General features: G+C 50.1%; 1 protein-coding gene across 3 annotated transcripts in view; it reads left to right on the forward strand.

Moving 5' to 3' along the window:
- daam1a (dishevelled associated activator of morphogenesis 1a) overlaps positions 1–21,502 on the forward strand; it is a 35,983-nt gene that overhangs the window by 4,514 nt on the left and 9,967 nt on the right. Inside the window, exons 1-17 of one of the 3 annotated variants that reach the window (XM_062470131.1) lie at positions 1,846–2,214; positions 9,156–9,413; positions 12,411–12,500; positions 13,547–13,618; positions 13,776–13,870; positions 13,970–14,189; positions 14,381–14,494; positions 14,714–14,824; positions 14,937–15,040; positions 15,141–15,207; positions 16,172–16,289; positions 17,199–17,337; positions 18,183–18,241; positions 18,702–18,889; positions 19,505–19,786; positions 19,888–19,995; positions 20,668–20,688. In XM_062470131.1, coding sequence (XP_062326115.1) covers positions 9,228–9,413; positions 12,411–12,500; positions 13,547–13,618; positions 13,776–13,870; positions 13,970–14,189; positions 14,381–14,494; positions 14,714–14,824; positions 14,937–15,040; positions 15,141–15,207; positions 16,172–16,289; positions 17,199–17,337; positions 18,183–18,241; positions 18,702–18,889; positions 19,505–19,786; positions 19,888–19,995; positions 20,668–20,688 — 1,974 coding nt within the window. In that variant the 5' untranslated portion in view covers positions 1,846–2,214; positions 9,156–9,227. Of the gene's footprint in view, positions 1–1,845; positions 2,215–9,155; positions 9,414–12,410; positions 12,501–13,546; positions 13,619–13,775; positions 13,871–13,969; positions 14,190–14,380; positions 14,495–14,713; positions 14,825–14,936; positions 15,041–15,140; positions 15,208–16,171; positions 16,290–17,198; positions 17,338–18,182; positions 18,242–18,701; positions 18,890–19,504; positions 19,787–19,887; positions 19,996–20,667; positions 20,689–21,502 lie in introns of those variants that run through there. The other 2 variants (XM_062470132.1, XM_062470133.1) reach the window with 2 other exon arrangements.

Here is a 21,502-nt window from a genome sequence, read left to right on the forward strand (position 1 = left end):
GTCAGCGACATTCCCAAAAGACTTCCGCATACACACACACACACAAACAAACAAACAGATACTTAATAGGTATGCTGCGTCATGGTGGCAAAGTGATGGATACCTAGCTGGTATGTAGTTAAGCTAGATATCACAGTGTCTCAGCAGTGATGTGTCAGATGCAGGCATGACGAGCGTTCAACAATGACAAGAGTCAGAATGTAGCAGCTTGGAAGAAACTGAACACCAGTAGCAAAGCATGTGCCATTTAAGTGTCACGTCTCTGGTTGATTTCAATCCACAGAGAAACCTCCCTTTGCCTGTATGGTCTCAGCGTCATGGTTATCAGCCGAGCCAGACACAACCACGACCGTGTGAGCCCCCTGTTTGTGGTTGACCCCGTGGTTGTTTGGGGAAGGTTCCGGGGGGGTGGGGGGTGCTGTGTGGGTGTGTTCGGCAGAGTGATACGTCACACCTGTGATAGACCACCTGTTCAGACTCGCCGAAGGCCAAACTGCACACTCTCCATAGTGGAGATCATGTTTACCTAAACAGAGATACATGATCCCACCGCGCTGGAATGTCTGGGAGATGAGCATGCATAAAACATCAACACAAAACCTGATATACGCACACAAACATCAGCAAAATACAACCCCCCCTTACGTAGGCTAAGCATTCAACACAAGCACTACCTGATATACTGTACTGATATGAAGTGAAGTAGCTTTTGAATAAGTGTCTTGGATCCGATTTCCTAGGTGTTATTTAGTTGAGGCTGGATGTCAGCAATATGAAGAGGGTTTTTCAGGTGATATGATGAGAACGGGACCGCCCCTCCCCCTCTCCCTCACCCATGCAAAGAAGAGCTCCGGTTCATTCTCTTAAAAACGTCCACGACAGTTCTATCTCTCTACTTAGCAACAATCAGACTAAACAAACAGCAGTGGATGCTGGGTATTATCAGGGCGAAGGTTGGTGGCTGTGTTGTTGTTGACACAGTGGACTCCGAGACTTACCCCTCCATCACCAGACTCAGCTGGGGAACCTTCGACTGTTTCTCCAGCTCCTGCCTGCTTCACTGATTGTCTCTTAAACTGGGGTGAGCGATCATTGACTGATTGGCTCGCTGACAGCTGTCTTACAACCTGCCTGGCTTTCTCCTTTGTCTCATTCTCTGGCTGGCTGGCTGGTTCACTCAGGCCTTATGTGTCCTTTGGGAGAACAGGTCTATCTAGCCTGCTGTGGTTGCCTTGCTAGTCAATGATTATTACTTTTTTAATATTCAGGCAGCTTTTCACCAGCGGGGAGAATGAGTGAGAGACTGGCATACTGAGTGAATCAAATATAATCTTCAAACTTGGGGGATCAAGCTGCACATCTGGTGGCTTGTTGGCCAGCCTTCCAGCTGTTGTCACACAAAGCTGCCTTTTGTATGTAAACTATGTCCTATAAACACACTCTGCTGTCCTATTACCTTTACACAACACTTAGTAGCTATCTCTCTCCTTTTTTGTCTCTCTCTCTCCCTCCCACCCTTTGTCTTTCTCTCTCTTTCTCTCTCTTTTCTCTTTATCCCTCCCACTCTCTCTGTTTTTATCTCCACCATCTTTCTTTCTATCTTTCTGTCTCTTTCCCTCCCCCGCCCTCTCTTTCATTATCGTACTATCCCCCCCCCCCCCCCCTATCTCTCTTTCTCTCTGTCTCCCTTGATCTCTAGATCAGCCAGAAGAGACCCGGGGTGTGGGCGGGGCTGAGCTCCGACTCCATCCAATAGGAGGACAGAAACCGGAGGAGGGGGGTGTTGCTACTCGCTCCAGGGCTGTCGGTTAGCTGAGACAGCAGCAGTAGCTGCAGGAGCAGAATATGTGCGTGCGCGTGTGTGTTTGTGTGTGTCCAGGAGCAATTCTGGGAGTACGTAGTATTATAAGCTTCCTGTAGGGCTGGGTTGGACTGGACCCCGCTGGGCTGTGCTGTCTCTGCTACGTGTCTCGAAGATGTCGTGTCCAGGCAGAGGAAGTGTGGATGTGTGACTCAGTGTCCTGGAAAGGGCTGTATCTCTCTGGATCAGATTTAGTCTCACTCCTCCCTGTGGTCTGGCTGGTGGGACTGGACAGGCAGGCCTAGAGTAGGTCTCCACAGCTGGGCTCAGTCTCCACGACACACTGCTTCTGTCTGGACTGGACATGTAGTTGTTCAGTTGCTCAATCTGGATATATTGCTGTGGTCTACAAGGTAAGACTGTCTTTTTCACCACTTCTTATGTAATGTCCCCCTCACAGCCAAACCCTAACTTTGACCAGTTGTTGCAGGTAAACAGGGGTTTTGTTGCTCATCTGTGGCTAGATTGTTGATTAAGATCTGAGCTGGGGCTGTTTTTCCTGTCTGGGGGGGGGGGGGGGGTAAAGTATTACCATCCTCTGCATCTAGGTTGGTGTGTGACTCAGGGGAAAAGGTAAAATATCAGTCACTCTTTCTCAGTGTGGCTAGAGCCAGACTTTGACACACACTCGCCCTTTCAGTGTGGCCTGCCGTCTACAGAAAAACTATTATGAATGGAATGAGGCTCGCATGCATTTCTTCCCGGGGTGTGCCAACACACGCGCACGCGCACACAGGGAGAGAGAGAGAGCAGGTCAAGTTGTTTATCTCATGTTTTACTGTTTTTAGCCAGGCTGGGTGCTAATGGTAGGTTAGCTTTCATGGAGGTTTTAGTGGTGTTGTCTGTGTGTTTAAGTTCAAGGAAGAAGAGGAGTGTGTTCACCTCACAGTTCCAGTAACACACCGTACTCCGGGTGGTAGGCAGGGGATGCGGGGCTAACTGTAACACGTTAGCTAGACAATGCCGGTATACAATGTCAAGGGCTATAACGAACGTTATAAGTTAAATGGCGCCAATAGCGGGTCAAGGGTTAGAGAGGTTAGCGAAACAGTGTCAGTAGCTAGGTTCAGTGGTAAGAGAAGCTATCTAAACAGTGTTAGGAGCTTTGCTCAATGGTTATAGAAGGTAGAGCTAGCTAGCTAAACAGTGTAAGTAGCTAGGCTATGTGGTTAGAAAGGCAGGCTAGTCTACATTGTGTCAGTTTTAGCTAGGCTCATTGGTGAGATTGGCTAGCTAAGTTGTGTTGGGGAGTCACCACAAGGCTACTATTTGTTCGTTAACGTGGTTAGTCGTGCATATGATTTAGTGTAGTGTTGAGGGTTTTGGTCGGTTATAGGTGCCGATCTACGAAGAAAAGGGCCGCACAATTAAAACTTGATTTTAATTAGTGTACATCACAGTTTGAATTGCAGTAGAGTGTGTCATGTATCTCCGCCCTCCTTATCTCCATGGCGATCGTGGTTGCCTAGTCTGGTTACTGGCCCCTGGAGGTTCCCCTTGTCTGTGAGTGACACAGCTGGACGTGGGGAGCTGGTCTCTCTCTGGTGTCCATGGCGACCAGAAGGCTCCCTCATCCCTGTGGATTAGCCCGTGTAATACAGAGCAGTGTGCTGGTGACTGCCCTGGCAACCAGGAGTGAGAGGGGGTGGGGTGCCTCGGCAACTGGGTTATGTGGGGGGTGTGGGGACTTGGGGTGGTATGAGAGTGTGGAAGGCTGAATTTGGGATCAGGTGGGTACTGACGGGTGTGTGTGTGTTTGTGAACCCTGCGAACCTGTTCTACAAGACACTGCATTCTTCCGTGACCTGACTGCCTGCTTCCGGCCTGACTGCCCGCCTGCCTGTCTGCCCTTCAGGTTATCTGAGGAGAGAGACAAGACCCCTCCTCTGACCCACGCCCCCCCCACCCCACCCCCATGGCGCCTGGGGCAGGAAGGCCGATCACCCTGTCAGCTCCTCTGGCAGAGGTATTGATCTCCACCCTGCAGACCAGAGTCTTGTATGGACTGTGTCCTCTCGCTATCTTGCTTCCTGGTTCTGGTTTCAGGGTAGGGGGTTGGTCTGCTGCATCTCTAATGGATTTGTGGTGGAAAACATTAGCCCGCTGCAGACTGCAGCTCTCCGTAGTCAGGGTAGGAGCGAGCTAGTGTTGAGTTTAGGTCTAGAGAAGTGGGACATGTGAATTAGTGACTTATCTCTCCCCATGGCATTCAGCAGGGAGGACCAAAATAGTGCCCCCCTCCTCCCTATCAAATCAATCCCAAATACTCCGAGCGAGCTACGTAGCCGTGTGACCTGGTTTATCTGCTCTCTGCTCTGGTAGCACCTCATATCTGCTGCTGCTGATCTATTTCTGTTGGTCTACTTCACTGACCTGTCCTCTTCGCCTCCTCTCTTCGCCTCGTCTCCTCGCCTCCTCTCTTCGCCTCCTCTCCTCTCTCTTCCCCTCTCCTCTCTTCGCCTCTCCTCTCCCAGTGGTTTCAACAGTAGGCCCAGCTCTCTCACTGCACCGGTCACACTCTCTCTTAATGTGAGCTGACAGGCTGGAGCTGCTGCTCTGTATTCTCCGTGGTCACACTGTGTGTGTGTGTGTTAGATAACCTTTCTGTACTGTAAGCGAGTTCTGAGCCTGGATGTGATTGAGTTATTGATCTGGTGGTGCATTGATTAGGTCCGGAGATGGGTTTGTTATGTAAATAGCTGCCTGCCTGCTGGCCTGCCTGCCTGCCTGCCCATCCATCTGTCTTGTCCATCTCCAGATCCTGTTGACCTGTTCCTGAGCACTGACCAGCCCTGCCCTGCCCGCCTGGTCCACTCAATCAATCCAGCTGTCTATCTCTCTGCTCTCACAAGCTGTTCGATCATTGGTTATTGATTTGCTTAAAAGCCGAGCTCTAATAGGCTGGAGGCCGGGACGTGTGGACAGAAAACTGGAAAAGAGGGAGAGAAAAGTAGGGATGAAGGGATGATTCCCACAGCACTGTAGAGCAGATCCAGAGCCGACCAGACGTGACCGCTGGGGAGCGGCTTTCCGCCGCTTATCAGGACTCCAGGTTCTTCCAGGCTTCAAGCCACAGAAGGGTGCGTGTGTTCTAGATGAAAGAGATCAACGTCGTTGCCGGGGAGCTGTCACCAGGGGCGGGACCTCTCCTCTCCTCCATCCCCCTCCTCTCCTCTCCTCCATCTCTAAGGCCTGCTTTTTCTTCTTTCCTGTTCAGATCGTCATGGGAGAGCTTGGTTAGACACGGGGGAAGCCTGAGGCGGTGTGTGTGTGTGCGTGCATGTGGGAGAGAGAGAGAGAGAGAGACGAGAGTGTGTCAACCCACCCTGTCTTTCCTGTTAACACGCTTCACATATTCCAACAATTATGGGATGCCCACCTCCCAATACAATGATGTCACCAGTTTGAAGATTATGATTGTCCAGTGCCGAATCATATATTTAGCCTCTGTACTATACTGTATGCATAAACGTATGACACACACGTACACAATGTCCATTAGCCTTGGAGGTAGATATGTTAACAAGCAGTAGTCTGGCAGACAGGCTGTTCCTACATACCTCCTCATCAACAGGACTGCATCCACAGGAGGTAATTACTGCTGTCTGCAGCTCTCTCTCTCTCACACGCACACACTCGCACCCACACTCGCACACAAACACTCAGCCGGTCGGCAACTCTGAGGGCATGTCCTGTCCAACCCGCAGATCACAGGACAAACAGCCGAGGACACAAACACAGCAAGCTGACATGCCTCAGACCGTGACGGGCTGGTGTGGTTAGGAGCCAGGTGATGATGTGTGTGTGTGGAGGTGGGGGAGGTGGGATGGGAGGTTGGCTCCTTCTAACATTGTCAGCCTGTAGCTTCTGGTGAATCTGCTGCAGTGATTCTTAAGAGTCATATTTGGCTAAATAATACAGCATCTCTATTCATAACCGCTGTACACACACACACACACACTATGCAGCATCTATATCTGGATAGGGTGGTGCAGTGGTCTGTTAAGTACAGGATATGTGACATCTATTCAGCGATGACTCCATACTTGAACAGAATACACTGTCTCTGACCACTGAGCTGCTAACCAATCCGCTTTCTTCACCGCTGAAATGCTGACCAATCACGTCATCTACCGCCGAGCTGCTAACCAATCCGCTTCATTCACTTCTCAACTAACTAGCCAATTAGCATCATTCTTTTTTCAACTTCATCAGCTTCAGTCATTGTCTGGGAGTGGCCATCTTGTTTGTAACATTCTTCAACCTTCTAGCTGTAAACAGAATAGAGTATATAACAGGGTACAACAATCTTCTCAAACCATCATCAGTAACAGACTGGTTTGAAGCACAGTTTGAGAACAATAGCATAGAGAGACAGTAAGCAATCATCATTGTCTGTATGGTGTATGTTGTTGAGAGGGCGTGCATGTTTGAGGAGTGTGTTTCAATTCTTGGAAAAGTTGTGTGTGTGCAGGATAAAGACAGAGTGTTTCAGCTCAAGTTATCATCACTGACATCTGGAGCCGATATGTTACAGACTTACACACACACACGCACTATACACACACACTTTACACACTAATGACTTGTGGATCATGGAAAGGATACGAGGTTCTTGTCAAGGATTATAGGTCTGTCATCTTGCTATGCTGTTGAAAGTGACATCCGTGTTAAGATCTGCTCACTAACCTTTGTACATATGTCCAGATACGGTTCTAGTTCAGACTGATGAGGACCAGACTAGATTTAGCAACCACCATCCTTTCCAAAATATGTCATTTTTTGCATATTATTTTGGAATGCGGAACTCTGCATGTTCCAGTCAAATCTCTGGGTGTCTACTTCCTGTGTTTATCTGTTTAGATTTTCTGAGCTGGTCGCATGTCTGGTGAAGACTTCTGGGGAACATGGACAGTCGTGGGCTAGTCTGATATATCTGAACAAACCGTGGAACTGTAGATCCTAAGCAGGAAACTGGATGTTGTGGTGCCTGACTGTTCCTTCCTGTCGGTCTGATACTTGTTCCAGTCCTTCCTATAGGCTATGTTAATGACCATTCCAGTACCAGTCATTCCTATTGGCTGTTAGTATAACCATGTCTGGAGCGTTCCTTCTTATAGGCTGTGTTCAAATGACCATGTCAGTACCGGTCATTCCTATTGGCTGTGCCTAAAGATGATTATATAATTCCACAGCTACTCTTTCTCTTCTGACAGCAGGAAAATCAGCCAGTGTGGCTTTGTTGGAGTGTGTGGATTGACTGAGGAGGACACGGATGTGTATGTAGGTGTGTGTGTTTGCATCTGTGTGTGTGTATCTATGTGTGCGTTTGCATACATGCTTGTGTGTGTGTGTTCTATACCTGCATCCACGCCCTGCCTGACTCACCGGGGCAGGACCAGCAGACAGGCCACAGCCTCACACAGGCATTTAGGCATCTTCATGTCCAAGCCCGAGTTGTTGTTCCTGGATAATCACGTTGTGGGAAGGCGTGTGCATTTGAGATACAGAGATTAATATAGCGCATCGTGGTAATAAAACATTTTAATGCGCAGCCTTAACATTGAAGATGTACTGGCTTACACACACATACATAATCTCCCTTACCCCAGCACACACTGTGCATGCCTCTTGTGTTTCCTTGTTTGTATTTAAGAGGATATGAGGGAAGCGAAGGAGGCAGGTAGAGCTGCCTCAGGAGTAGAGGAGGCAGGTAGAGCTGCCTCGGGAGTAGAGGAGGCAGGTAGAGCTGCCTCGGGAGTAGAGGAGGGAGGCAGTCTTACCATCACCATCGTGATCGCTGCAAGCTGCTCTTTGAAACGGACAATATTAAAACCACCACTTCCTCTGGAGATTTTTCAGTCGGATTCTTTGTTCCCTGTCTTTGATGTGCCGTCAGGGAGGAAATAAGGAGTGAGAGAGGAAGAGAGGGGGAGGCGGAGGGCGAGAAAGAGAAAAGGGAAAGGAAAATACTTCAGTGTCAAAGAATAAATCTGCATCAATTCCCCCTCTCTCTCTCCCACCTCCCTCCTTCCCTCCGTCCCTCCCTCACTCCCCTCCCTCCATCCTTCCTCCATCCTTCCTCCTACCCTGTCTTATAGGGTACAGGGAGGCTGATTCAGGAAGCCATCCGCCACTCATTTTACACGTCCACTTGCCCATCCTACTCTGCCAGTATACCTCAGGGGCGGAGGGAGGGGCTGTGTGTGTTGTGTGTGTGTCTGGTGGGGGTTTGTGAACAGTAGCCAGACCATGGCAGAAACATGGCAGAGATTTAAAAAAACATGTGTCTGAAAATAGAGGTCATTTAACATATATATATTTTTCCATTTAAGAGATACTTATTTAACATGTTTCACTTTATTTCTTCTGTTGTATGTGTGTAGAAGTGTCTTTTATGTCTCACTACTGTACCATGACTGAAGACTGGTGGTTTCTTATATATCAGTTTTTATCGTCTGTGGGTGAGAGTAGACTGAGAATGTGTTGAGTGAGAGTGTTAACTGTGTGCTGTGTGTGTGTGTGTGTGCGCTCTGAGAAGAAGGTCACTTTGTTGGGTGCTTGGGAGACAGTTCTAAGCTGCTGTGGCCTTGCAGTGTTGAGAACATTGAATTCTAAACACAAACACACAAACGTTAGGCATGCTGACAGACAAATCTACCTCTAAGTCAATCTTTCACTGAGTAAAAGTGAATAAAGCTCAAACAAACACCGCCGCCCCCCCCCCCCACACACACACACACACACACACCCACACCTCCCCACACACACACACCCACACACACACACCTCCCCACACACACACACCCCCACACACACACCTCCCCACACACACACCTCCCCACACACACACACCCCCACACACACACACACCTCCCCACACCCCCCCCCCACACACACACACACACACTGCCCGCTGTCTGACCCATTACAGAATGCACTGTCTGGCACCGCAGATGACTGGGTTTCACCTTTTTGTGGTTGCTAAACACGCTCTGTGTCATTCCTCTTCTCTCTTCCTTTTCTGCCTCCCTCCTTTCTCTTCTATCTGTCTCTCCCTCTCTACTTCTACTTTTCTAAAGAAACAGTTGGGGCTCATGTTGGAAGAATTGGGTAGAATCTCCAACCTCTTTCCCTCACCTCACCATCACTGGTCTCTCCTCCCTGGTGACATCGCTCTCTGACAGAGCTGTGCTTCAGATGTGTCCATCTCTATGTAGTTATTGTGCTCGTAGACAAAGACAGACTTCAGTTTTCTTTAACTAACGGATCTCCTCCTCTTCCCCTCTCCCAGGTAGCCGCGGTAACCGACGGTAACGCTTCCTAGCCCGGCTTCCTGCCGCTCCCGCTGCTGCCAGCCGTTGCCATGGCGCCCCGCAAGCGTGGCGGGCGGGGCTTGTCCTCCGTCATTTTCTGCTGCTTCAAAGGGAGCGACCACCCCGAGATCACGTACCGCCTCCGCCATGACAGCGGCTTCACCCTGCAGAGCCTGGAGCCCGCTCTGCCCATGCCGCCCTCCGAAGAACTGGACGCCATGTTCACCGAGCTGGTGGTACGTACCTCCCCACCCTGTGTTGGTTTATAAACACGGGACTGTTGGTTTCCCTCGTCGAGTGTCTATATGGGTCCGGTCTCATGGGTTTGACCCAAATAAACACCGCCGGTGTCAAATGAACTAGTTGCTTTTGCTGTGTGACCTTCTGTATTGCTGACTGCTACACTGGCTTGCTGGTCTTTCTCTATGGCTGGACTACTTTAACAGTCAGCCATCTGGGATGTAGATAGTCTAATCACCAGCTCTTCAGGTATTAAACGGATGTAATCGCTAGTGGGAGGGATGTGGACGGGGGCCATGTTGGTTTTGCCAGGTTGCTTGGATGGCAGCCATGTTGGTGGAAAGCCAGGTGTGTGCTTTTTCCTTCGCACACAGAAAGACAAACAGACGTAAACACACACGCACACACACATGAGTGGTTTCCCCAGTGTCAGCTCAGTCAATGCTCCCTCATACGTAGAGCTGTGTGGAGCACATCAACAACACAGAGAAATTATATAATCAACTAACATTCATTACCATATTCTCCAGTACACCATGTTATGGTATGAACATGTGGAGTAAAAAGGGGTAGAAATTAGGGGGAAGGGCTGGGAGGGTCCCTACTCTTGAGGAGAGACCGTGATTGGCTACTGGTTCTGGCTGGCCGGCTGTGTGGTTGTTGTTCTAGCTAATGATCCATGAAAGAGTCTGGCTGCTGACAGACAATAACAGCCCAACTCATTGAGCTCTGCAGACCCGCTCACTTCATGACTGGGATCGCCAGCGTGTGTGTGTGTCTCCGTGTCTGTACGGTCATGTATGTGTGTGTGTGTGTGAGGCCGACCAGCGCGTGACTCGATTCAGTCCTGTCCCCAAACTCACTACCGCTACAGTTAGGCCCATAGCGGGTCTGCACGCGCTCAGTAGAGTCCCTCTCGCCGCCAGGCTGTGGCCTATCGGACGTCCTGTTGAGAACCAGCTGGTGTCTTTGTGTCCTGCCCGTGGAGCTGACAATGGGACTGGCCGAGATGTCAAACTAACTCTGTCAGACTAACTAGGGGCCCTGCAGGAAATACACCACTCCACAGACCAGCACAACATGCTCTGGCCACAGCTAATGAGGAGCACAGCAGAGACAGAAGGAGAGAGAGAGAGACTGGGGAAAAGAGAAGGAAAGAGAGATAGAGACTGGGGAAAGGAGAAGAAGAAGAAGAGAGAGAGACTGGGGAAAAGAGAAGAGACTAATTGCATAGTGACAGAGGGAGAGAGAGAGAAAGACGGGAGATTGCATAGAGTAGCCTGGGGAGAATGGAGAGAGAGAGAGAAGGGTGAAAGAGAAGAGAAACAAAGTCTAGAGGAGGGCTGATGGGAAAGAGAGTGTCTGGGCCCTGCAGTATCACTGCACCATGGAGAAGGCTAGGATCAAGCCAGAGTACTGTGCAGGGAAGGGGAAGGAGAGAAGCAAGCTCTCTTCACACACACTTCCCAAGATTTTGCCGTAAAAAAAAAAGACCCCTCGTTTTTTGCAGACTTGGCTATTTAACAGTGAACCAAACAAAGGTGTTCCGGAATCAGAGGCGTGACGTCGGTGTCTAGTGTGTGTAGTCCCGCCATGCCGGCTCTCCTTTTCACACAGACGTCAATCCGGCTCTGTGACCACCTCTGCTGCCGGATTCATTCCGGTACAACAACAATGACCCCCCCTCCTTCCGTGTCCAAACCTCCAACGCAGAGCTGCGAGGCGGCATGAAGGCAAAACCTTCCCGTCTTGGACAGGCTGTGTTAGAAGACAGGCTGTGTTAGTAGACAGGCTGTGTTAGAAGACCGGCTGTGTTAGAAGACCGGCTGTGTTAGAAGACCGGCTGTGTTATAAGACAGGCTGTGTTAGAAGACCGGCTGTGTTAGAAGACAGGCTGTGTTAGAAGGCAGGCTGTGTTAGAAGACCGGCTGTGTTAGAAGACAGGCTGTGTTAGTAGACCGGCTGTGTTAGAAGACCGGCTGTGTTAGAATACCGGCTGTGTTAGAAGACCGGCTGTGTTATAAGGCAGGCTGTGTTAGAAGACCGGCTGTGTTAGAAGACAGGCTGTGTTAGAAGACCGGCTGTGTTAGAAGACCGGCTGTGTAAGAAGACAGGCTGTGTTAGAAGGCAGGCTGTGTTAGAAGACCGGCTGTGTTAGAAGACAGGCTGTGTTAGAAGACCGGCTGTGTTAGAAGACCGGCTGTGTTAGAAGACCGGCTGTGTAAGAAGACAGGCTGTGTTAGAAGACAGGCTGTGTTAGAAGACCGGCTGTGTTAGAAGACAGGCTGTGTTAGAAGACAGGCTGTGTTAAAGAGGCTTCAGTCTGGCTGTCAGTCTGACCAGGGTCTGCAGGACAAACTGACTGGAGAGATGGGAAGCACGATCTGTCTCTGCAGAGGGGAGGGGGGATAGACCAGAGGGCATCTGGCCATGATGTTGTCTCTCTGGTATGCCTGGTCACGCTGCCTAACTTAGCCCTGACTGTAACTTGTGTGTGTGTGTAAGATGGTTTATGGCCAGCACATTTCATGCTGTCTGTTGAGGAGGTCTACCCAGTCTCTGGTGTGTGTGTGTGTGTGTGTGTCTCTCTCTCTCAGCTGATAGAGGGCTCCAGGGGAAAAGATAAAAAGAGAGAGAGAGGTTGTTAGGGCTGTCCATTGGAATTCCCGTTCCCCTGAGATGTGCTGAGACGATCCAGGGGGAGTCTGGTGGTCCCAGGCCTGAGATGCAGTCACCGAGGAGACGGGTTTTAGATCCTATTGGAAGAGCTCTTTCTGTTCTGCTACTTTTATCAAAAAGTAAAACAGCATAACTTAGTGAATGACTCAAAGTATAGTTTTTTTTTTTTTTTTACCAGATTCCTTCTGAGAATGTCACCATGCTATAATATTGTCAAACGTGTGTAATATGACCAGTTCTCTCCTCTCCTCTTCCTCTGCTGTTCTCCTCTTCTCTCCTCTCTTCCTCTCCTGTTCTTCTCTCCTGTTCTCCAGGATGAGCTGGACCTGACAGAGAAACACAGAGAGGCCATGTTTGCTCTGCCTGCTGAGAAGAAATGGCAGATCTACTGCAGCAAAAAGAAGGTAAGGAGAGAAAGAGAGACAGAAAGAATGTGTGTGTATTAGTTACAGGCTAAAAATGGGAGTTTCTGCTGATTTGTGTGGGAACTATTTTCATTGCAGTTGAAACTACCGAGCTGGTTCTGCAGCTGGACAGAGCACTGAGAGGGGGGGGGGGATGTGTGTATGCAAGAAAGAGAGAGAACAGATCTGTCCTCGCTTGCTGTGAGAAAGGTCTTTAATCAGGTCTGCCAGACAAAACATTTGGCCAAGACTACACACACACACACACACACAGTCCCAATCACACGCACACACAATCCCGATCTCACACACACACACACCCTGTTGCCCCCTCAGTACCCCTGCCCCAGTTTTCACCAGTCAGTACATCAAAGCTGCCCTGCTGCGTTTCTCCCTCTATTAAGAACATTGTTTTCCAATTGGAGCTTTTAACACAGAACCCAAACCTGCCCAGTGCCTAAGCCCTAGCTTCAGATCGTATTCCTGCTCTCCTCTCCTCCCAAACACTCTGGGAATGTCTGTCTGTCTGTCCTGGGCTAGCTACCAGCCTTTTAACACAGGCTAGAGCTAGCTACAGCTGTCTGTGTTAAAAAGGCAGTGGTTGTGTCTGCCCTGAGCTATCTAGCTAGCTACAGCTAGCTGTGTTAACACAAGGAGGTTTGACCTGACACGAGCCATCTAGCCGTAGCTACCAGTTTGTTAACACAAGGTTTGACAGAGCACTGCAGTATTTCACGTTGCAGCCACTATAAGTGACCTCATTCCTGTCCAGCTCAGAAACTCCCTAACTGAGGGAAAGACCGAGTCCTGGAAATCTGTATGAAAGGAAGTCTGTTTGTGTAGTAGAATGTGTAACGATCCCTCTCTTTCACTGAAGCACTCACACAAAGCTGCAATGTTTGGCCAAGACAGTTTGGTTCAAAAATACTTAGCATATATTGCCTAATTACATTATTGTAGGTATGCCCGAATCTGATTTGTTTGTGTGTGTGTGTGTGTGTGTTATCCATGTTTAGAGCTAACCTTCTGTGTGTGTGTGTTCTCAGGAACAGGAGGAGAACAAGGGAGCAACCAGCTGGCCAGAGTTCTACATTGACCAGCTCAACTCCATGGCTGCTGTGAGTGTGTGTGTGTGTGTGTGTGTTGGAGAGAGGGAGTGGGGGTGGGGGGGGGAACGAATGAGTCAGCATGATTTGACCGCAGGCTTAATTAGTGATTAGATTTCCTTGACTGTTTATTGATCTGAAACTCAAGCCTTGGTGTTCTGCTCTCCAGCGGAAGACTCTCCTGGCCCTGGAGAAGGAGGACGAGGAGGAGAGAAACAAGACCATAGAGAGTCTGAAGACCGCCCTGAGGACACAGCCCATGAGGTACACCCGTCACACACACACACACACACACCCCCCCCACACACACACACACACACACACCCTGCCACACACACCCTCTGACCCGTGGTCCTCTCCCAGGTTTGTGACACGGTTCATTGACCTGGATGGTCTGACCTGCATCCTGAACTTCCTGAAGAGCATGGACTACGAGACCACCGAGTCCCAGATCCACACCTCCCTGATCGGCTGCATCAAGGCCCTGATGAACAACTCCCAGGGGCGGGCCCACGTCCTGTCCCACTCCGAGAGCATCAACATCATCGCCCAGAGCCTCGCCACGGAGAACGTCAAGACCAAGGTAGGCGCCGGAAGTTGACTGATGTAGGGTTATAGACCCTACAGAGTACCCAGAGATTTCATATCCTTCGCTGTTTTTTGTTTGTTTGTTTCATCTTCACTTCTCATCCTCCTACTTACTCTCTTTCTTCCCCTCTTTCTTCTTCTCCCTTGTCTGTGTTTCTGCTCCCCCCTGCCCCTCCTGGTCTGTAGGTGGCGGTGTTGGAGATCATGGGAGCTGTGTGTCTGGTCCCCGGGGGCCATAAGAAGATCCTGGAGGCCATGCTGCACTACCAGAAGTTTGCTGCAGAGAGGACCAGGTTCCAGGTAGAGAACCTGTCCTGGTTACAGTTACAATTCATAACTGAACATGGACCCTGAAAAGTGAACATGTGACACTTGTCTGACGCTGGATTCTGTCTTTATATATACTCTCTCTTTTCCCATCTCTCTCTCTGTCTCTCTTTTTCTTTTTCTCTCTTATCTTACTCTCACTCTTCTCTCACTCTCTTCTCTTTCTCTCTACTCTCTCTCACCTGTCTCCAGACTCTGTTGAATGACCTGGACAGGAGTACTGGTCGCTATAGAGATGAGGTCAACCTGAAGACGGCCATCATGTCCTTCATCAATGCTGTCCTCAGCCAGGGAGCCGGGGAGGTGAGCTCTCCTCTTTCTCTCTCCTCTTCCTTCCTCTCTTCATCCCCTCTTTGGTTATCCCTCTCTCCTCTTCCTCCCTCTCTTCATCTCCTCTGTGTTGTGGCTCCTACAGTCCAGCCTGGAGTTCAGGATCCACCTCCGTTATGAGTTCCTCATGCTGGGCATTCAGCCCATCATCGACAAGCTGCGCTCCCATGACAACTCCACTTTAGACCGGTGAGTCAGACTGTCGTTTTCCTTCGCTGTTCACCAGCTCCCATCCCCAGTGTCTCAAACGTTGTGGACCTCACGCGCTTCTGTGCTGTTCTGTTTTCAGGCATCTGGACTTCTTTGAGATGCTGAGGAACGAAGATGAGCTGGCCCTTTCCAAACGCTTTGATACCGTGAGTTGAAGCTCGGGAAGTTCTGTGTGTTCCGTTCCAGCGGGTGCTGGTCATGGTGCTGGTCAGGATGCTGGTCATGGTGCTGGTCAGGATGCTGGTCATGTTGCTGGACAGGATGCTGGTCAGGATGCTGGTCATGTTGCTGGACAGGATGCTGGTCATGTTGCTGGACAGGATGCTGGTCAGGATGCTGGTCAGGATGCTGGTCAGGATGTTGGTCAGGATGCTGGTCATGTTTCTGGACAGGATGCTGGTCATCTTGCTGGACAGGATGCTGGTCAGGATGCTGGTCAGGATGCTGGTCAGGATGTTGGTCAGGATGCTGGTCATGTTGCTGGACAGGATGCTGGTCAGGATGCTGGTCATGTTGCTGGACAGGATGCTGGTCAGGATGCTGGTCAGGATGTTGGTCAGGATGCTGGTCATGTTGCTGGACAGGATGCTGGTCAGGATGCTGGTCATGTTGCTGGACAGGATGCTGGTCAGGATGCTGGTCAGGATGCTGGTCATGTTGCTGGACAGGATGCTGGTCAGGATGCTGGTCATGTTGCTGGACAGGATGCTGGTCAGGATGCTGGTCAGGATGTTGGTCAGTATGCTGGTCATGTTGCTGGACAGGATGCTGGTCATGTTGCTGGACAGGATGCTGGTCAGGATGCTGGTCATGTTGCTGGACAGGATGCTGGTCAGGATGCTGGTCATGTTGCTGGTCAGGATGCTGGTCATGTTGCTGGGCAGGATGCTGGTCAGGATGCTGGTCAGGATGCTGGTCATGTTGCTGGTCAGGATGCTGGTCATGTTGCTGGATAGGATGCTGGTCAGGATGCTGGTCAGGATGCTGGTCATGTTGCTGGATAGGATGCTGGTCAGGATGCTGGTCAGGATGCTGGTCAGGATGCTGGTCAGGATGCTGGTCAGGATGCCGGTCATGGTGCTGGTCATGACGCGTCTCTCTGTGTTGCAGGTCCACATCGACACGAAGAGCGCCACACAGGTGTTTGAGCTGATCAAGAAGAAGATGAGCCACACTGACGCTCAGCCACACTTCATGTCTGTGTTGCAGCACTGTCTCCTCATGCCTCGTAAGAACACACACAAACACACCCACAAACACACACTAGCACAGACTCACACACACGCACACACTTTGTGAGAACTCAAACTCATGCATCCTGGAAAAACATCTTCTCCCACGACCTTCAAAGATCTTTACAAGATTCTACAGCATCTTTAACGCGGCTATGAAATCCTGTCCTGGTACCAACGATTTGGTACTAGGACAAGGTCAGAATTCCTGGTACTAGCTCGGTAACACACCAATCAGGCCAACACCCCTAGTTCCACTAAAGTATCCAATGGTTGTTTTGTGATTGTATTCAAGAACACTCCACATCCATCTAGTCAAGCTCTCTCTGTACTGTGTGTCTGTGTTCTGTTTTCCACATATTGACTCACACGTAACCTTATCAGATTCACGGCATTCCTCTCATGCCTGGTTAGCTTCAGTCATAAGACCCTCAAACCCCAAGGCTCCACACCCTGGTCAGAAAATGTTGTTTTTCACCTCCAGACTTCACACACTCTCCGGCCTCCACAGGCTGGCCCCAGCCCTTCGGATCCCTCTGCTCTGACAGCTGGGTGATTAGGGCTCCCTCAGAGAACAGGACAGCCATAAATCACACACACGTCCTAGAGGACGTCTGCTACCCTGCTCTTAACCTGCGGTCCTCCCTAGCTAGTCTCCCCCACACAAACACACACACACACACACAGAGACACACACACACAGACACGTAAGCAGGAATTCCGACTATGGTTGGTATTCTTCTCCCCACAGGGTTAGTTGTGCGTTAAGAGCTATGTGTACGGGAATTGTGCACGTTTGTGTGTCTCTGTACCGTGTTGTGTTGGCCTTCGCTCTTGTGGCTGCATGGTGCAGTGTTTGTGATGATGATGATGATGATGGTGATGGCCTCTCCCTCCACCTCCAGACAAGCGCAGTGGGAACACGGTTCAGTACTGGCTGCTCCTGGACCGCATCGTCCAGCAGATCGTCCTCCAGAACGACAAAGGTCACGACCCCGACGTGACCCCGCTGGAGAACTTCAACGTGAAGAATGTGGTGAGGATGTAAGTGACACAGAAGGGACACCACATGCCTGTCACGTGTTCAGAACACACACACACACTCGCAGAACACACCAAGCACACATGACACGCTTCGGAACATGTCTGATGTTTGATTTATATCTGACGGGAGGGAAAGAGCCTGGGGGAGGGAAATACAAGCTGGTCACATGATCGGTTGTACGATGGGAGTTGATACCAGATACCAGGACAGCCTACAGCTGCTCCTGCCCTGGTCCTCTAATAGGCTCCCTACAAATCATTCTAGGTGGGTCTTACTGGGATTTGGAGAGAAAAAAAAATCTGTTCTAAAACAAAACAAAATCCTGACCCTTTAATCCAGGGAGTACACTGGGAGAGAGGTCAGGGAGGATTCAGGTTGTGAGATCCATACGGGTTCTGACTCAACACTGGGCTAGTAGTGGGTCTAGGGTACTAGGGTACTAGGGGTCTAGGGGTCTAGAGGTCTAGAGGTCTAGGGGTCTAGGGGTCTAGGGGTCTAGGGGACTAGGGGACTAGGGGTCTAGGGGTCTAGGGGTCTAGGGGACTAGGGGTCTAGGGGACTAGGGGTCTAGGGGACTAGGGGTCTAGGAGACTAGGGGTCTAGTCATGGGCATTAGGGAGCTTGATGAGGGGATCAGGGAGGTTTTATTTAGGCTGTGTGGAGCGGTTGAAGGCTTATAGACTCCCTGCTGCTGCTCTGACATGCTGCTAGCTGTGACCACTGGTTCATACTCCTGTGTGTGTTGTGTGGGCCACACTGCTCTAACTGTTCTATCAAGGCCCAGATACTGTTCTGATACGTCCTGTTATAGCCTCTCTCTCCCTGCCTGTCTGTCTGACCTCAGGCTGGTCAACGAGAATGAAGTGAAGCAGTGGAAAGAACAGGCGGAGAAGATGAGAAAAGGTACAGACCTACGCACGCACGCACCACACACACACAACCTAAAAATGCACACACACACACACTCCCATATACACTGACGCACACATCTATGAAGTGGAAAGGTTCATCTCATGAGATATGATTTCCCCGAGGTCAGTTTCCATGAAGCTTTGTGGCTCATTTTTAAATTCCAGCTGATCTAAGATTTATGAGGTTTCTAGGAACCTCATATGGCCCCACTGTGACCAAGACCTATGGAGACTGTGGAACAATGTTTATTCTAAGAATTCTCTGTGACACACTGACTGACTGTATGTGTGTGTGTGTGTGTGTGTATATCTGTGTGTGTGTGTGTGTATATCTGTGTGACCGTGTGTCTGTCTGTGTGTGTCTGTGTGTGTGTGTGTGTATCTGTGCGTGTGTGTGTGTGTGTGTGTGTATCTGTGCTTGTGTGTGTGTGCGTGTGTGTGTGCTCCCGCAGAGCACCACGAGCTGCAGCAGAAGTTTGAGAAGAAGGAGAGGGAGTGTGATGCTAAGACCCAGGAGAAGGAGGATGTGATGCAGACCCTCAACAAGATGAAGGAGAAGCTGGAGAGGGAGAGCAGCGAACACAAGGCTGTCAAACAGCAAGTAGCTGACCTGTCGGCCAGGCTGCATGAGCTCAACACTGTACGTCACACCATCCATACAGTCTCTATCTCTCTCTGTCTCTGTCTCTCTCTCTGTCTCTCTCTCTGTCTCTCTCTCTGTCTCTCTCTGTCTCTTTCTCTCTCTGTCTCTCTCTCTGTCTCTCTCCTCCTCTTACTCAGTGCATAGAGGATGTGTGATTGTACAGTACGGTGATGCATTAACAACATGGCTGACTGCTGTAGCTCCAAAACAGCGAATGTTAACCACAGCCGCCTCCGCTGCAACCAGAGAGCTGCCATGATGTACTGTAGCTGTTCTGTACTAACAGAGTATGACCAGAAGCACACACAGTACACACACACACATAGTGGATATCCATATCTGTCCTGTCCTCACAAAAGGCCAATTTATGCTTTATTTCCGTTTGGCATATAAGAAATTGCCGCCGTTTCACACATTTCAGGACGTGGCAAACATAAAACTAGTGTCTGGATTAGGTCAGGTTTGTCACTCATGTGCTGTACAACCATAAACTGGCCTTAACTGATTAAGTGTATTTACTGAATGAGCTGTGGAATGTGAAGGTGTAGCATACTAACTGAGTGAATGAAGCTAATAATGTCAAACTGACTGTCGATCTCTCCCTGGTTCCAGAGGCCAAGTGTTCCTGGGGGCCCCCCCCTCCCCCCAGGGGCCCCAGGAGGGCCCATCCCTCCTCCTCCCCCCATGGTTGGCATCCCTCCTCCTCCACCACCTCCTGGAGGGGCTCCTCCACCTCCTCCTCCTCCGCCCGGCGGGCCCCCACCTCCCCCGGGCATGGCTTCCTTCGGTGTGCCCCCTCCGCCTGGAGCCCCCCTGGGCCCCGGGATGAAGAAGAAGAACATTCCCCAGCCCTCCAACGCCCTCAAGTCCTTCAACTGGGCCAAGCTGGCTGAGGTCAGTGCTGTGAGGGCAGGGAGGACCATGTGTCCAGGAACCATGAAGGAGCAGGACACTGTGAGAAGCAGACATGTGACTGTGGATGTTTGTGTTTGCAGAACAAGCTGGAAGGGACATTGTGGACCGATGTGGACGATCTCAAGGTGTTCAAGGTCCTGGACCTGGAGGACATAGAGAAGACCTTCTCAGCATACCAGAGACAGCAGGTACTGCGAAACACATTCCAAAACCTTTTTCTCCAAAGGTCTAAAACCCCACTCGGCAACACATTCTACAAACACTATTCTGTAACTTGAATTTGGAATGTTCTCGAACCCTGTTCCATACTTCTACAACCCTTTCATTAAAGCAAAGTCTACTGCAATACTCAGAAATTCTTAGGCGTGTTCTTAGGTGTGTTCAATTTATCTCTCTGTTTCCAGTTTGCCACAGAGGAGGTAATGTGTTCATGTAAACATGACACCAGATTCTCTTATAGTACAGACCCAGGTCTGCTTTCAGCCTGTGCTGGTTAGTCATCCAGCTTGCTTTTTCATCTGGACAGGTAGGATGGTATCGCTAGGCTTCAGCAGCAGTTCACTAGAGGAAAATCCCTAGGCGGCCATCTTTGTTTACCTCAACAGATCCTAGATATGTACCATAATAGATTAGAGCTTCCACAGTCTAAGCGTTGGCACCTTGTTGTTGTAATTTCCCTGTGTGAAACGTTAATATGCATCTGAGCTTTCTGACTTCCACCTCCCTCTGCTTCACCTCACAAAACTCATCCCTTGTTGTTGATTCGCTGAACTGGCCTGCGTTGATGCTGTCATTGGCTACTGCATGCTTGTTCTAATGAATGCTGCCTCTCCCTGCTTCCTTCCTGCCCCACCTCACAGGAGTTTGTACTCAGCACCAAGGTGAGTAACCTCTCCACAACCTTTACCTGGCTCTGCACAACAAAACACATCTGTCTGTCTGTCTGCCTTTAAACTGTACCACAGCACTGGCTTCCATCAGAACCTCTACTCACTGTGGTAGCAGAACCTCCTGTGTGTGTCTGGGTCTCAGCGAGAGAGTGTCTGTGTATAATCCTCCTGCTCTAAGATTAGCAGGATGATGTCGTCTGGAATAAACGTCGAAAGAACAGCGCATAGCTGAATGATCGGTTCCAGTTTTATTGGAGAGCAGTTCAAGATGTCTGGCTGTAACCAGCCCTAATAGGTCTTGTGGCAGGCTGTCGGCTCGTAGAGCGGGAAGGAGGGTCTGAGAGTGGCTCCGAGGGAGCCTTTAGCTCAGGCTGCGAGGGGCTAACATACCCCCCAGACACCCCGGGGTTCAGATCCCGGTTTGGCTGATCTCTGAGCTGTTCGGCCCACGTGTGTAAGGCCTTCCCTGCTGTCTAAATAAAAGAGGATACGAGAAGCAATGACGCAGCTATCCCCTGAAAGACTGAAACAGTGCCCGATTTGTGTGTTCCTGAAACTGATCACTGCCTTACTATCAGAGTGTAGGCCACAGAATAAGAACAGATCCCCTGTGGTCTAACGCACACACACGCGCACGCACACACACATACTCACTTTGTCAGACGCACAGCTGGACTAGATCTTGCTCTGTACAGCTCTCACCTAGAGAGGAATCTTGTTTAATGTTCGCTCTCTGAATCTCGACTCTCCGCCAGCATTTCTGAAAGAGAGAAAGAAAGACACAGAAAGGGAGGGAGAGGAAAAA

This window comes from Osmerus eperlanus, chromosome 9 (assembly GCF_963692335.1).
Source record: "Osmerus eperlanus chromosome 9, fOsmEpe2.1, whole genome shotgun sequence".
NCBI lineage: Eukaryota > Metazoa > Chordata > Actinopteri > Osmeriformes > Osmeridae > Osmerus > Osmerus eperlanus.